The 16,065-nt window shown below is 43.5% G+C and overlaps 1 protein-coding gene across 16 annotated transcripts in view; it reads left to right on the top strand.

Annotated features, from left to right (window-relative positions):
• The window catches only part of DST (dystonin), a 572,762-nt gene that overhangs the window by 283,108 nt on the left and 273,589 nt on the right, over window positions 1–16,065 (top strand). The window contains exon 1 of one of the 16 annotated variants that reach the window (XM_040428584.1): window positions 11,644–12,498. The exons of the other annotated variants lie outside the window; for them this stretch is intronic. Coding sequence (XP_040284518.1) covers window positions 11,797–12,498 — 702 coding nt within the window. The 5' untranslated portion in view covers window positions 11,644–11,796. Of the gene's footprint in view, window positions 1–11,643; window positions 12,499–16,065 lie in introns of those variants that run through there. 16 annotated transcript variants of the gene reach the window in all.

Raw genomic sequence — 16,065 nt, 5'->3', positions numbered from 1 at the left:
TACGTTTTCTCCCCATTGACAATGAATGAGGACAAAACCGAAGCGTTTTTTTCCGGTATTGAGCCCCTATGACAAATCTCAATACCGGAAAATATTAACGCTAGTATGAAAGTAGCCTTACCCGAAAGGGGGTGTTAAAATGCTGGTCAGTCACGTGCTATGACCTTGGCAGATGCTACTGACTGGTAATTGATACTTGGGAGACCTGGGCAAAGTCACATAAGAAGATCAGCAGGAGCAGAGATACAGTTTCATAGACATACATGTCCTTACCAAGGACAAAATAACGGACGCTAAAAAGTTATAGGAAACAGTGTCTAAGCACAACTGCATTAGTATATTTCTCCTGCACTGGCCACATTGGTTTCCATTTAAAGACGTAAAGACAACCTCTTTAAGTAGGGGACTATGGCTAAAGAAATGACCTTTATTAATGAGCTTTATTCAGACAGGTTTAATAAGGTGACTGATCATGTGGATTTTACAGCAATTCTCACAATTAATAGGACATGTTGCAGTTAAAGGTTTTTTATTTGACCAAAGTGGGGGTTGGTGGTTGTGGGGCTGATAAAATAATAAAGAAACTTAACACTGCGCCGTACACTGTTGAGGCCAATGATTGGCTGCAGCGGTATATGGAAAGTCTACTCTGCAGCAAATAAACATCATTTGCTGCAGCCTGGCAAGATGATGGTAGGGGAGCTATGTTGGGTCGGTGCAGGAAGGGAAGGTACTTTGCTTATTATTTTACCAGGCCTCCGCATCACTTTGGTAAAATAAAAAATGGACACAGACATCCCCTTTAAGAAAAACTCAATCTACTTGCATTTACTTTTCCTTTAGGCCTGATTCAGATGACTGTATTTTTTGGGATATCAGACATCCCAACCTGCAAAAACTCATTTCAGGGAGGTGCACTTCTCATTTCAGGGAGGTTTTCTTTTTTTTTCTTTCACAAACTTTTTATTACAATTTCCAAACATATGCAGTATCTGCACACTTTGCTCTATGGTGTGGAGGACTGGGCTCATTACCCTGCCCCAAATTATCATGTTTATGTATATGATTAAAGGGATTCTGTCACTACCTATAAGCCCTGTGAGCTAAACATATATGCTCATGTCCAGGGTAGCATTCTGATTTCTAAGGTGGCCTTATAAAAGCTATTTGTGGCTTTATTCTGCGGAAAAACAGGTTTTACTAACCTGTCAATCATTGAATTAAGGTGCCCAAGCAGGGGAGGTCTGTGGATGCATGGTGCCCGGCCGCACGCATCGCCATTCGTGCCCAGCGCCGCCTTCTACTCCTCAGTGCCCCCTCTCCCTCTACCTCCCCCTCCTCCCGCTTTGAGATACCGCGCGTGTGCACAGGCTCAGCCTGATGTGCCGTTGCGGACTGCTGGCATCGGCTTCTTCTTGCACTGTGCGCACGCGCCGAGAAGGGGACACTGCTACAGGTTGCCGGAAAGGTTTACTGCGAGTAAACTAGAGATGGGAAGTTCGGATCATTCAAATGAACCAATTCATGAATCAAATCTTTGGTTCATTCGCTGAGCTGACAAGAAGCAAGTGAACCGAAGCTTAGGTTGCGCAATGCGCATTCGCGGATGCTTCGATTCACTTGCTGACTCGCTGAGTCGGCTCTTGGTCTGAGTCAGGAAGTTTATTCTTTAAAACCCTGTGTGTAATTATCTACCCCACTGTAGGAAAAAAACAAGCATCCAGGGGGGGTGAATTTAACACTGGGGTAAATAATATAATTAAAATGGAGGGTTAAATGTGTAAATGTATTAAAAAAAAAATACATCTCTCTCAATAGTTCTAGAGCTACTGAATGAGACAGAAGAAGGGATGCCTTTAACATATATATCTCCTTGAGAAGCCAATTTGACCCTAAAGGGTTAATTCAACCTGTAATCTAAACTCTGTCCTGTCACTTCTCTTATCTCTCTGCTCTGCTATCAGTAAACCATATTGTTTCACATATATTGTTTCACATGCGGGTGTCAGGGAGCCGCTATCTAATAGCGGGAGACTCCCTGAACCTCCGGGAGACTTGAGATCCCTGGGATATAGCCATAGAAGACAATGGTGCAAGTCACATCTCCGTTTTTCCACTGCTCTAAGGCTACTTTCACACTGCCGTTTCTGGGTCCGCCTGTGAGATCTGTTTCAGGGCTCTCACAAGCGGCCCCAAAAGGATCAGTTTAGCCCCAATGCATTCTGAATGGATGCGGATCTGTTCAGAATGCATCAGTTTCGCTCTGTTCCGCCTCCATTCCGCTCAGCAGGCGGACACCAAAACGCTGCTTGCAGCGTTTTGATGTCCGCCTGACGATGCAGAGCCAAACGGATCTGTCCTGACTTACAATGTACTTACAATGTACTCATTGACTTTCAGTGTTAGTCAGGACGGATCCGTTTGTCTTACACTTAGACTTAGATTTTTTTTTTACTAAGTGTATGCAGACGGATCCGTACTGAACGGATACCAGCGTTTGCATTTATAGGTGTGGATCCGTCTGTGCAGATACCAGACGGATCCGCACCTAACGCAGGTGTGAAAGTAGCCTTACATGGGTGATTTTTAATATGCAGTGAGCTCCTTATGTTCAAGTAGGACACAGATCTAAAGATCTCAGAAGACATTTGTCTCCAGTGACTTCCAGGTCTGTGTTCTGTGAGACACGGACCAGAGTAGTGCATGTCTTAAGTCTCCCCGCATGGACCTTTGGAGAGTGGTGTGGGTCTGTGTGCTGTCCGCATGCTGCCAGGATGTGCACCCAATGTTTTCTTAATTCAGTGTTCATTTTGTGGTTCAGGCCTGAGGATCGTTCCCACTTAATTTGACCATGTTTTGATGAGATGTCAGTGCAAACTCCTCTCTCACTATGGATTCTCTGGGTTGCACCTGAATGACTTCTTTAGATTAGTGTTTTTATTGTGTTTGTATTGAGTTTAGAATTTTAATTAGACTGTGCCTTAACATGTACAAACACATACAGTTGGCTCTGTATATTATGTGCATATTTCAAGCCAGTAGCTAAGTGCTACAGTTTATTCCCCCGGAGCTAAGGAGCTCATATAAGAGCGTGCAAGAAGCGAGGCTGCCATAAATTTGCCTTCAGTCTTATACACATATCCCTATTGCTTTGTAGATCAGAATCGGTAATGTTTTATTAATTATGGCGTACAGTAATGCAAAACATGTATTAGTATGATATAACAGTACATCATGAAAGGAAATTAATAGAATGTTGAAGTCCCTTGGACTTGTAAATCTGCCTTAAAGGGGTTATTCCATGATTGATGTAAAAAATGAAAATCAGTCATAATATAGCACATGAAAGTACTATGCTAACAAAGCTAGAACCAGCTCTGTACCGCACATGGGTCCAGAGAACTCCTCATTCACTGCTACAATTCCTCTTCAGCATGGGGTGTGTCCTTTCTGGTACACCTCTCTCCATGTAAGTCCCACATCTTCTAACATAACACATGGATGGTGGCAGTTGAAAATTTAAACGGAGCACGTTCGACCAGCTCAGGGAAATGGACACAAATAAGGAAAAGAGCAAACAGCAGGTGGCGCTATACAGATCTATTTTATTGAATAACTCACTTAGTATACAAAAATTTTAATTACATGGAATTACAAAACTATTCAGATCCAATTGCTTTTTTAAAAAAAATGTAAATGTGCTTTGTTTAGAATTGGATAGATAGAGCCAAACCTCCATGTACATTAAAGGCTAAAGATAGGCCATGGGTGTATAATCAGTAGGGGTCTGATCCCAGGGACCTGACACTTCTGCAGAGTACTGCAGCTCAGCCTTGCATTAGCTCCATCCCATCCGGCCTTAATATCAGCAGTTGCTGTATGTGAATACACGTGTTGATATTGACGTTAGATCCACATAAGGTGGTCTCAGTAAGAGAAATCAGTGTTTTCACCAAAATCTCTCAATAAAGCAGCATCTGACTTTGGATCTGTAACCTCAGACAATTGTATTTCAGAGGAAGAATTTAAAAAGTAAAACATTTAAAGTATTGTTTTTCCCATTTTTTTATTGGGATGTATACATATGATTAGCCATAACATTAAAACCATTTGCTTAATATTATGTTGGACCATCAAGGCATGGTCTTCATTAGACCTCTGAAGATATATTGTGGTATCCGGCACCAAGATGTTAGCAGCAGATCATTTAAATATTTGGGATGCTTTCCAAACCACAGGCAGCGTGAAATCCATGAGTACAACACTTCAGAGAAAACCTAATTTGAAAATGAGCTGGGAATGGGAGAATAATCTTTTGGGTGGGTCTCCGCTAGGATGACAGGTCTCTCTATTTGTGCATAGGGAGAGGCCTGTCAATCAAACATAGCTGTCTGTAAGGAGGGAGCGGGAATCTTCTCACAGGCAGGGTTCCCTCTAAGCTGGGCTCTCTGGAAAGGAGAGGGTTAAAACAACATACTAACAAGGATTGTGGAGACCAATAAGAGCTTCACCTGCTGCAGAGTTTGGCATTTGTGATACAGCTAATGAAATGATATGGTTCTAAGTTCCCTTTAGGTCCGGTACGTTGTGATGTGGGCCCCCGTGCTTCCCACAGTTGTCCTCACCTTGAACTCATTGTCATGTTCTACAAACCATTCCAGGACAGTTTTTTCAGTGACGCAGGGTGCATTACCCTTCTGAAGGCGGCCACTGCCATTAGGGAATAACGTTTCCGGGAAAAGGCGGACTTGGTCTGCAACAATATCTGTAACATTCACATAAATGCCAGGACCCAATATTTCCCATCTGAACATTGCCCAGAGCATCACATTGTTTCTATTGGCTTGCATCCTGATGCCATCTCCTCCGCAGGTAAGTGTCACTCATGTACCCAACTATAAGAAAAAATGATTTCTCAGACCAGGCCGCCTTCTTCCATTACTCCACGATACTCATGTGCCCATTATAAAGGCTTTTGGCAGTGGAAAATCAGCATGGGCACGCCATACAAATCAAGCTGAGGTACATTGTGTGTTCTGACACCTTCCTTCCATAAAGTGACATACCTCCAATAGAGGCAGACCTCGCCCCCCAAGTACACTTACAGGGGTTGTCTTAGTTCAGCAAATGGCATTGATCGTGTAGAGAAAGTTAACACAAGGCACTTACTAATGTATTGTGATTATCCATATTGCCTCCTTTGCTGGCTGGATTCATTTTTCCATCACATTATACACTGCTCGTTTCCATGGTTACAGACCACCCTGCAGCGCAGATACAAGTGACCAGGAGGAGAGCTGCTGCACATGCATGCTCCCATGGTCCTGGCCACCAGAGAGGCCAACGCTTTTTTCTATAGTGTATAAGCACGGCCACAGATGCTGGATTGCAGGGTGGTCGTAAAACCCCTGTAAACGAGCAGTGTATAATGTGATGGAAAAATGAATCAAGCCAGCAAATCAGGCAATATGGATAATCACAATACATTAGTAAGTGCCTTCTCTTAACTTTACATACATGATAAATGCCATTTGCTAAATTGAGACAACTCCTTCAGTACAGGCTGTGAGTCCTGATCCATCCTGAGTTAAACTGTAAATACCAGGAGCTGGTATGGTGCCCATCTAAGGGGACACTTCTCCACACAGGCATACAGTGTGGACAGTTAGTGATATCTATGGTCAATGGAAGCATGCATTACATTGTGCCTTATTTCTGTGCTGTGATATCACTAATTCATTTCTGTACTTGCATATTGTGATACTATTTTGATATCACTGAAGGCCTTATTGCTGGACTCTGACATCGTTGTGCACATTATGTGTGCGCTGTAACTTCACTGCGCACATTATTCCACTATTGTGACATCATTGTGTGCATTATCCCTGTGCATTAGGGAAACCAAGACAACCAGAAAATTCTCATGTTCTGAATTTGGTAAAATCCAAACAATATCATATCCTGTGCATAAATTATACTTTTACCAATTATACATTATAATGTATACAAATTATACTGTGCACAAATATACAATATGCACTGATGGCCTATTCTTAGGATGGCTTATCAATATTAGATTGACAAGGGTATGACTCCCACTGTTCCCACTGTCTGACTGTGGAGCCAGGACCAGGCACCGGAACTACACAGCTGCCTACACTCTGCATTGGCCATGTCGGGGTATTGCAGCTGACTGACAGGAGTCCTGTGAGTTGGATCCTCACCTATATGATATTGAACACCAGTTCTAATAGAGCATCAATAAATACCTCATTTTCGGACTATAAGATGCACCGGACTATATGACGCGCCTTGGATTTGGAGGAGAAAAATAAGAAAAAAAATATTTTCCATCAGACCTCAGAGTAGACCCTCAAATCAGACCCCTATTCTTCACCAGACCTCAGATCAGACCCTCATCAGACCCCTAATCCTCATCAGACTACCAAGTTAGACCCCTTTTATTCATCAGACCTCAGATCAGACCCCAAAATCAGACCGCCAGCCTCCATAAGCCTCCCATCAGATCCCCCAGCCTCCATTAGCCTCCTATCAGATTCCCCAGCCTCTATTAGCCTCAGATCGGCCTCTCATCAGGCCCACCCAGCCTCCATTAGCCTCAGATTAGACCCCCCAGCCCTAATCAGACTCAGATCAGCCCCCATCAGACCCCCAGCTGCCATTAGCCTCAGATCAGTCCCCCCAGCCGAAGCCCCCAGCCCAACATATAAAAACATAATCAAAATCATTGAAGCCATATGTGCTGTAACATTTTTTTCAGAAAATGAGCATCTCCCACACAATTCTTCATGTGTGAGGATGATGTGTAGAATTTATTTTTGCTCTGCCAGGCCTTTTTAAAATGACAAGTTAAATGTAATGTATATTCCACTTGAGATCTGATTACTGGTTCCCAAAGTCAGTAATAAGATCGACTTCCTTAAATAGAAGCCACCTGTTCTCTACAGTCTAATGTATGGACTGGGCACTAAAATTAGACGTCACCTTCAGCGTGCGTGTATCACCATTAAGTGGTTTCCTAAATAATGATTGATTCTGCCTATAGAGTTTCACACCAGTTCTCCCAGTAACTGCCAGTAATGTGACTAGCACTCTGGTATTTTCGTTCTCTTTGCAAGATATTTTTTAACGGAAATACAGTATTATTAAATGGGTTGTCAAAGAATGAGAACTTATCTCCTGCCCACAGGATAGGTGATAAATGTCTGATTGGTGGTGAGCATGAGGTCAGGGGCTTCATGCCCCCCTTATGAATGGAGTGGCAGTCAAACACTTTCACTCTATTCATAGTCTTTAGGACTGCTAAAGATGGTGGAGTACAACAGTTCTAGTGGTACGTTTTCATTCTGGGACAACCCCTTTAACTTTTTCACTGACAGAGGTGTTTGTCAAAACAGCGAAAATTATACTGGCTACCAGAGGTGCAAAATGTCCAAATACACTCTAAATTATAAAAAAAAATTAAACTCCTTCCCCCCCCATATCTATATATTTTTTTAAAGTAGACACCTGACACATTGTCAAAATGGCAGTCAGCACTTTAGACACAGACACTTTTGTGCAATTTTGCGGCAAAATGTAGTTGCTCATTAACAAATGCATTGATCGTAGTGGGTTACAGTGTGACCCAAACAACATTTCTGTGCACCACACCTCCTAAAAAAAAGTTCAACATTTGCAGAGTTTGTATATACCACTTCAAAAAATTACCAGAACTAGAAAGGCTAAAAATCTCAAAATTAAAAAAAATAAAACCTAACAACCAATAAAATACAGAGATTACACTTCTTGAAATGTAAGTGCACCCTCAAAACCTACCGTATATCTTTCCTCCAGCCAGTTTCACCTTCAAACAGGATTTTTTTTTCTTAAATCCATCAAAACTAACATTTGCACCTAAAAATCACATCCAAGCAGAGGTTTATCAACAGAGACTATTATATTTAGCTGTCACCCAGAAATGTGTTAATTTTTTTTACTGTGCTTGGCAAACAGCTGCCATGTTACCAGATTCTACATTTTGTGTGAGCATACAGCATACAGTGAAAAAAATACAACCTAATAATTAATGCACAACCACCTTCATGCATAGCATAGCATATAATCCCCCCCCCCCCCATACAAACTGTAATCATAATTAACAATGATACATTTCTAAACCTAATGTAATGCATTAACTAAGGTCCCTTTCAGGCAGGTACAATATGGGGGCTCTATTGCTCCTGTATTATGGATGCAATACCTCAACCTCCTGCATCCCTCCCGTTTATCAGAAAATAAGTGAGAGTGCCATAACTCTGGTTCTGATGAACTGAGGGAGGTCCGGGTGTTGTATCCATAATATGAGCTCAAAAAACGTCCCTGTGTTACACCTTTTTGAAAAGCGCCTGAATAGTGCTAATTGAAAGTGATTATTTATGGCAACAATGTCTTTTCATACTGATAAAAAAAAATTCTATCTGTCAGATCTATATTAGATATGCCTCTGGTGATAATTGTTATCGCTGTTACTGCTTTTCTTAGCGGGTATTGCTATAGATGCGGTCTGTATATTTTACTCTATAGATCAGGTATGGACAGTCATAGAGCAGGTATGTGTCTGATTGATGGGGGAAGTCCATGTTGCCCTCCCCATGGGATCATGTGCAGTTGCACAGGCAGATGCCTGTAGCCTGTTAGCATGTGCCCCCTCCCCTCCTCCATGCTGGCTGAAGTAGGGGATAACTGCTTTAACTTGGAATATCTTAGGTTTTGTGAGCCAAGTCTTTAAGACTGACAATCAAAACTCGATCACAGTGCTAGCTGCTCTACATCTAGAGTTACAGCCTTTAGAAATTGGGTCAGGAGTGAGAGCTGCCGGTATGTGCTGCTCTCACTGGAACCTGCTTCTTAGTGCTGTTACTCGCATTGTATCATGGCTAGTGGCTTTTGTCTTAAAGCCTAGATTTTCTGCTTTAATACAAGCCCTGGCCCTAGCTACTAAGTCCAGCCATCAGTAGCAAGGACGTATGAGATGCATTCTTGGTAGGTAAAAGGGTTTTCCAGGATTTTCCATTAGTTTTCCGATTAGTTTTTTGATGGGATCGTGGCACTCATTCACACTTGTTCACAGTACTCCGTACACTCAGCACACTGTACATATAGTAGCGACTGTGTGTGGTTACATTATTAATTCATTTGGTAATGATCCTTGTAACTTGAAAATATTGTAACCTGAGACTATAACTGGAAACTCCTAAGTTATAGAAAGCGTAGCTCGCCTTTTTACACTGTTTGTGTAGCTGCCAGCATGCTCAGTTGTTTCTGTAACTCCGGCCACCTCTGGCCTCCACTTATGAGGGTTATTCTGTTCTCAGCCATAAAAGCTAACCTATCATCATGAAAATACAGTACAATCTACAGGCAGCATATTATAGAGCAGGAGGAGCTGAGAAGATTGATATATAGTTTTGTGGGAAAAGATTCAGTATAACTTGTAATTTGAAGTCAAAGAGACGGTCGTATCAATGATTGACCATGTATACACAGACAGCTGTCAATCACTGATAGGACTGCCTCCTTGACTTCAAAGACCAGTATGAGCAGGAATTTAAAGCGGTTATCCCATGATTAATTAAAAACATATAAATCAGGCATCACATAGTACATGACAATCTCTTTCTAACAAAGCTAGAACCAGCCCTGTACCTCACATGAATCCAGAGATCTCCCCATTCATTGCTCTGCTAGATTTGTATCAATCTGGCAGCTCAAGGGGAGTGTCTTTTCTGCAGCAGCTAAGGGGGCGTGTCTCAGCTCTCCCTATCACAGCTCAGGAGGCAGCTGAAGGATGAAACTGAGCATGTGCGGCCATCTCAGGGAGCAGGACAAAGAAATAAGAAAGAGAACAAACAGCAGGTGGCGCTATACAGACACATTTTATTGAATAACTTAGAGGCTATACAAAAATTTTAATTATATACAAAAGTGCTCAGATCCAGGAGCTGGTTTGAAAACTGTAGAATATTTTTCATGGGACAACCCCTTTAAATGAATGAAATAAAGGTTATGCTGAATATTTTCCCACAAAGTTATATATCCATCGGCTCATCTCCTCCTGATTTATAACATGCTGCATTCATCTCAGACACTGAGTTCAATACGATGGATTCCCTTTAAAGGCTGAGATGGGAATAACCCTTTAATTGCCCATTTCCTCCTATGATATGTTTGCATGCAGCAGATCGTTGCAGAGATTTCTGTGACTACAAATCTGTTTCATACATCTGAGCGGAGTTGTTACAGCAGATACATAGTTGCAGTTGGACAGTGAAAGAAATCTCAGCCGCACATCTTTATCGTGTGAACAAGAATTTGGAATCGCTTTAGATACCCCTCTTTTCGCCTGCATCCATGTATTTTCAGTCAGATTTGTGTAACGTCATGACCTGTGTTAAAGGGTTTCTGTCACCCCACAAAACTCTTTTTTTTTTTTTTGGATAGTTATATTCCTTATAGCGCGATATAGGAGAATATAATAGTCTTACTTACTTTCATGCGGCCGATTCTTTAGAAAACGAAGTTTTATAATATGTAAATCAGGGCTCTACCAGCAAGTAGGGCGTCTACTTGCTGGTAGCCGCAGCAGAAAACCGCCCCCTCGCCGTGTTGATTGACAGGGCCAGCCGTGATCTCCTCCTCCGGCCGGCCCTGTCAGTATTTCAAAAATCGCGCGCCTCTGTTCATTCGGCGCAGGCGCTCTGAGATGAGGAGGCTCGTCTCCTCAGCACTCCCTCAGTGCGCCTGCGCCGATGACGTCTTCTCTTTCGGTGATGTCATCGGCGCAGGCGCACTGAGGGAGTTCTGAGGAGACGAGCCTCCTCATCTCAGAGCGCCTGCGCCGAATGAACAGAGGCGCGCGATTTTTGAAATACTGACAGGGCCGGCCGGAGGAGCAGATCACGGCTGGCCCTGTCAATCAACACGGCGAGGGGGCGGTTTTCTGCTGCGGCTACCAGCAAGTAGACGCCCTACTTGCTGGTAGAGCCCTGATTTACATATTATAAAACTTCGTTTTCTAAAGAATCGGCCGCATGAAAGTAAGTAAGACTATTATATTCTCCTATATCGCGCTATGAGGAATCTAACTATCCAAAAAAAATAAAATGAGTTTTGTGGGGTGACAGAAACCCTTTAATGTTTTCTCACGCCTATTATTATATGGAGACTATGCAGGACTATCGACTGCCTTGTTAACTACTTACCATTACAGCCCCATAATTTGGACATGGTTACCCTCTCCCCATACACCATAAACTATAAGCAGGACTGCGCTGTTTACCTCATTTTCGGTTTTGTTTGTTCCTAGTAATTCCAGGTAAATGGTTCCAAAGGTTAATATGAGTCATGCTGTGTGACAGGGTGTTAGAAGTGAAGTAAAAGTAAAATCCATCTGCCACATGGCAGTCACATGCTGCTCTGTGCCCTGCCTCTGAAGGCTAATTTGTCGTACCTCATACTTTAGCACAGAGGCAATCATATGTTTGTCTAAGAGGATTGGTGGCCAGAAATAAGTCAGCGTCTAATCAGACACAGGCCCGGACTGGGCACATTGCCATGACATTTATGACGTGTGCATTTCTCAGCTACCAAGATGGCTGCTTACTGCAGAGCTTAGGGAGTGATCTCTGAGAAGAATCAGGATGCTGGTCTGACTCTGTAGCTCTGCGCACAAGATTTGGGATAACTTTGTTAATACCATCTGGTACACTGAAATGTGATTTGCCTCCCCTACCAATGGGAAATGTATGTGGATGTGTGCGAGCCGAGAAGGAGGAATACTACATCGATCCAGCAAAGGCTCCTCTCACTCCTGCTAAGAATTCTTCAGGCAGGAAGTTTTTCAAAAGGAGAAAATCTGACAGAAGGAAAGAGGCAGAGAATTGTGATGGAGCTGAAGCCATAGAAGCTGTCGCAGAGAAGAAAGAAGATGGATCTAACCCTGAGGATTTTCTTGTGTCTGGTAGTTCTTACTTCAAAAGTCTCACTGATGGACAGATGTTCCCCAAGTGTGACTCAAGTGTGGTCAAGGACAGGATTGTGCCACTTCACTGTGAATCGTACCAAAACACTAAGCCGAGTGCACACAAGGAAGTTGTTTCCCTGAAAAACTTTGCTGAAGACAGAAAAAGTTCTTTCCCAAACATTCCAAATAAATTACCATTCCTTTCTTATGTGGATGCCTCTGATATGAGAAAGACTTCTAGTCTGACGGCCATTGACCGTGTTAAGGCGCAGTGGAAAAGTCCTACAAGTGGTTTTTCTGAAGAACGGTGCAGTAGTGATGTGAAGGGGGTGAGAAAAGTCAAGAGCAGTGGTTGTGCTGTGTATGCCAGGTACTTCACAGGTGGCGAGATAGCCAGGCCTTCTTATTCTACATCTTTACCTCTTGTGCCAAAAGATGAGCAGGTCCACAGCACTCCTTCACCAGCGTGTCAGGTAACTAGAGCACATGACATCCAATAATCCTCATCTTGTATTATGTACATGTCTGTTCCAAGTGTTTTCTAAGGTGAAGCACTAGAAATGGTTAATGCAAACTACCAACGATAATAATAAAGCGATTGCAAGCTAGTAAATCTCAATGGCTTAGACCTTTGCACAGTTACACGGGGAAAGTTCCCAGCAGCTGAACTTTGTCCTGGTATTTATGGCACACTCGTAAGGATTGAACCAGTTCTATGATCAGTAGAAGAAGCAGTTTACTGAAATGTAAAGACCTTTTAGCACAGAAGGTCCGTGCAGGGACACTGGCATTGTGACTGAGCAATGTCCTTGTGCATTCCCAAAAAGTCATTGTACGTGCACTTGAGGGCACTGCCGGCTTTGTGAGCAGTAATTCAATACAGCCTACCACAGTCGTATAGTTATACTAACAACTTCCTAGTGCTGAGGTGGAATTAGTTAATATTTTTATTTTCTACGTAAAAGATTGAACTAGGCCTCTCGTATTATGACTTGTTCCAGTGCAGGTTTGAAGTCAGAAAGCTCTGTAAAGTTCATGGGAATAATATAAAAAAAATTTAAGGACAGCTTTAGGATCTTCAAGGTTTTGTCTGACCTTGTTTCGGTGATATTTTAGGTAACTGTTAGGTTGGGACTACACTGTGAGATGTGTTGTGTGACATGAAGATGTGACATTCCATCTAATGATTGTCAATGAACTATGCAGCAGTTACAAAAAATCTAACACTGTTTGACTTTTGGTTGCAATTTGCATGCAAAATTTCCTTCTGTGCAACTGCGACTTGCGTGTGACTTATTTGTGATTTGGCTATGGTTTTAACACCAAATCACAGCTCTAAAATAGGAGGGCAAGAAGAATTTGCACAAATGTTTTTGGTCACACAACTTTTCTGACACTGTCCCCAGCCTTAGGCTGCATTCACACAGTGTTTGGGCAGTGTTTTATCAATGATTTCCATCAGTGATTGTGAGTAGGGTTGAAACCTCTGTTTGAATGCTGTACGGTGACCCGTGTCCGTACAGCATTCAAATGTTTGGGCTTCGCCGAGGTGAAATTCGTTAGGTCTCGTGAGAATTTGGTGAAGAAATTCGGCATTCGATTTGACAAATTGAAAACTATTTGAAAACTGCAATCCAAAGTCAGCTTTGGTACCGACTGGTACCTCGGATTGAGGTTTTAAAATGTTTTTTAAGTAGTAAAATTGAATGCTGAATTTCTTCACTGAAGTCTCGCGACACTTCAGACTTTATGAATTTCGCCTCAACGGAGCCTATACATTTAAATGCCAGAGAGGGGTCTCTGTACAGCAGTCAAACAAAGCTTTCAACGAAGCAACTTCGGATCTATGACCTGAAGCGTGCTTCGCTCAAGAGTAATTGTGAACCAAAACCAAGTGCGGGTCGAAAACACAGAACAGGCGCAGATCTTTTTATTTTATTTTATCTCTGTGGGCTCCACTCCTGGTTTTGGTTCTGTGAGAAGGTACCTGGAATTATCGTGGATGGAAGGTATGTGTCACCGAGGTTCCTGGCCTTGGTGAAGTAAGAGCCGGTATTTTATGTGTCAGCAGCAGCTATTGCTAATTGACACCATGAGATTTAGCATCGCTGATCTGGGACGGCTCTTACTGGGAGTAGTCAAAGTGCTGGGTGGGTGACTACTCCCCATGTTCCAGGCCGGGTTTTGCCAGGCATAAAAACCAGCCATCACTTCCAGGTGTGGTGGATTTAACTCCCTCTGGCAGTGGAGATCAGGAGTATGTGTGCTATGAACTGAGGGCTGTGCTGGGATTTCAGGTTTGAGCCAGGCTGGAGGACTCAGGCCCCTCTAAAGGCGAACAGGCCGCCTATGGACTTGATGAAGCTGCACTGCTAACAGGGTGTGAATTAACACCCAGGAGAAAAGGTGACTTTTATTGTTTATGGACTTTCCTTGTGTGTGAACAAACACCAAGCCACCTGCTTTTTGTGATACCCCACTTCCCCTGACGAAGCCACATAGTGGCGAAACATGTCGGGAGGGGTGTAAAACAGTGTAGCGATACAGCGTTTTAGACAGCTAACAGCGAGGAATATAATTGTAGCGCAAGCGCTATCTGAGGGCAAGCATGTTACTAATGTGTGATTGGTAACCAACAATGTATGTTTGAACCAGTGTGCCTGAATTGGAGTGTGTGGAGGGGAAAAGGGATACACAGTGTTAGTATACAATAGCCACTAATGCCTCGTTTCCACTGAGCGGCTCGGTTCGGGTCGGTACGGTACGGTTCGCTATTTTGGGTGTTTCCACTATGAAAGCGATCCATACAAGCGAACCATACCGCACCATTCAGGGTCCTGCTTCAGATGTAGGGCCATAAAAAAATGGAACGGTTTGGTTAGGGCGGAGTTACTTGCGTGTTTGTTGTCGCACTAGTGTGATGTCACGCTACGCATTTTTTTCTAAATCACGTATGGACCCGGTGGCCCGAGTTGCAGTGGAAACGCTCACCTAAATAGACCGGACCATTAAAAATCTTCCAAACTGTGCCAACCCGAACCGATCCTCTCAGTGGAAACGAGGCATTAGTCTCCAACTGAGCTGTAGCGTGTCCAATATAGTGTGGAATTTAAAGGGCGGTTGATATGAGTGTGTGACCTGGGAATCAAGCAGGTCACGCACAAATAGACTGCTAATTAGATCTGCAAGAAATGGAGGGTAACATTAACCCCCACTAGTCGCTAATACACGCCAGGCTCTTTAACCACCTCCGGACCGCCTAACGCAGGATCGCGTTCCGGAGGTGGCAGCGCTGCGCACAGTCACGCATATACGCGTCATCTCGCGAGACGCGAGACTTCCTGTGAACGCGCGCACACAGGCGCGCGCGCTCACAGGAACGGAAGGTAAGAGAGTTGATCTCCAGCCTGCCAGCGGCGATCGTTCGCTGGCAGGCTGGAGATGTGTTTTTTTTAACCCCTAACAGGTATATTAGACGCTGTTTTGATAACAGCGTCTAATATACCTGCTACCTGGTCCTCTGGTGGTCCCCTTTGTTTGGATCGACCACCAGAGGACACAGGTAGCTCAGTAAAGTAGCACCAAGCACCACTACACTACACTACACCCCCCCGTCACTTATTAACCCCTTATTAGCCCCTGATCACCCCTAATCACCCCTGATCACCCCATATAAACTCCCTGATCACCCCCCTGTCATTGATTACCCCCCTGTCATTGATCAACCCCCTGTAAAGCTCCATTCAGACGTCCGCATGATTTATACGGATCCACTGATAGATGGATCGGATCCGCAAAACGCATCCGGACGTCTGAATGAAGCCTTACAGGGGCGTGATCAATGACTGTGGTGATCACCCCATATAGACTCCCTGATCACCCCCCTGTCATTGATTACCCCCCTGTCATTGATTACCCCCCTGTAAAGCTCCATTCAGATGTCCGCATGATTTTTACGGATGCACTGATACATGGATCGGATCCGCAAAACGCATCCGGTCGTCTGAATGAAGCCTTACAGGGGCATGATCAATGACTGT

Source organism: Bufo bufo, chromosome 4 (genome assembly GCF_905171765.1).
Source record: "Bufo bufo chromosome 4, aBufBuf1.1, whole genome shotgun sequence".
Lineage (NCBI taxonomy): Eukaryota > Metazoa > Chordata > Amphibia > Anura > Bufonidae > Bufo > Bufo bufo.
This window is presented reverse-complemented; position numbering and strand designations above follow the sequence as displayed.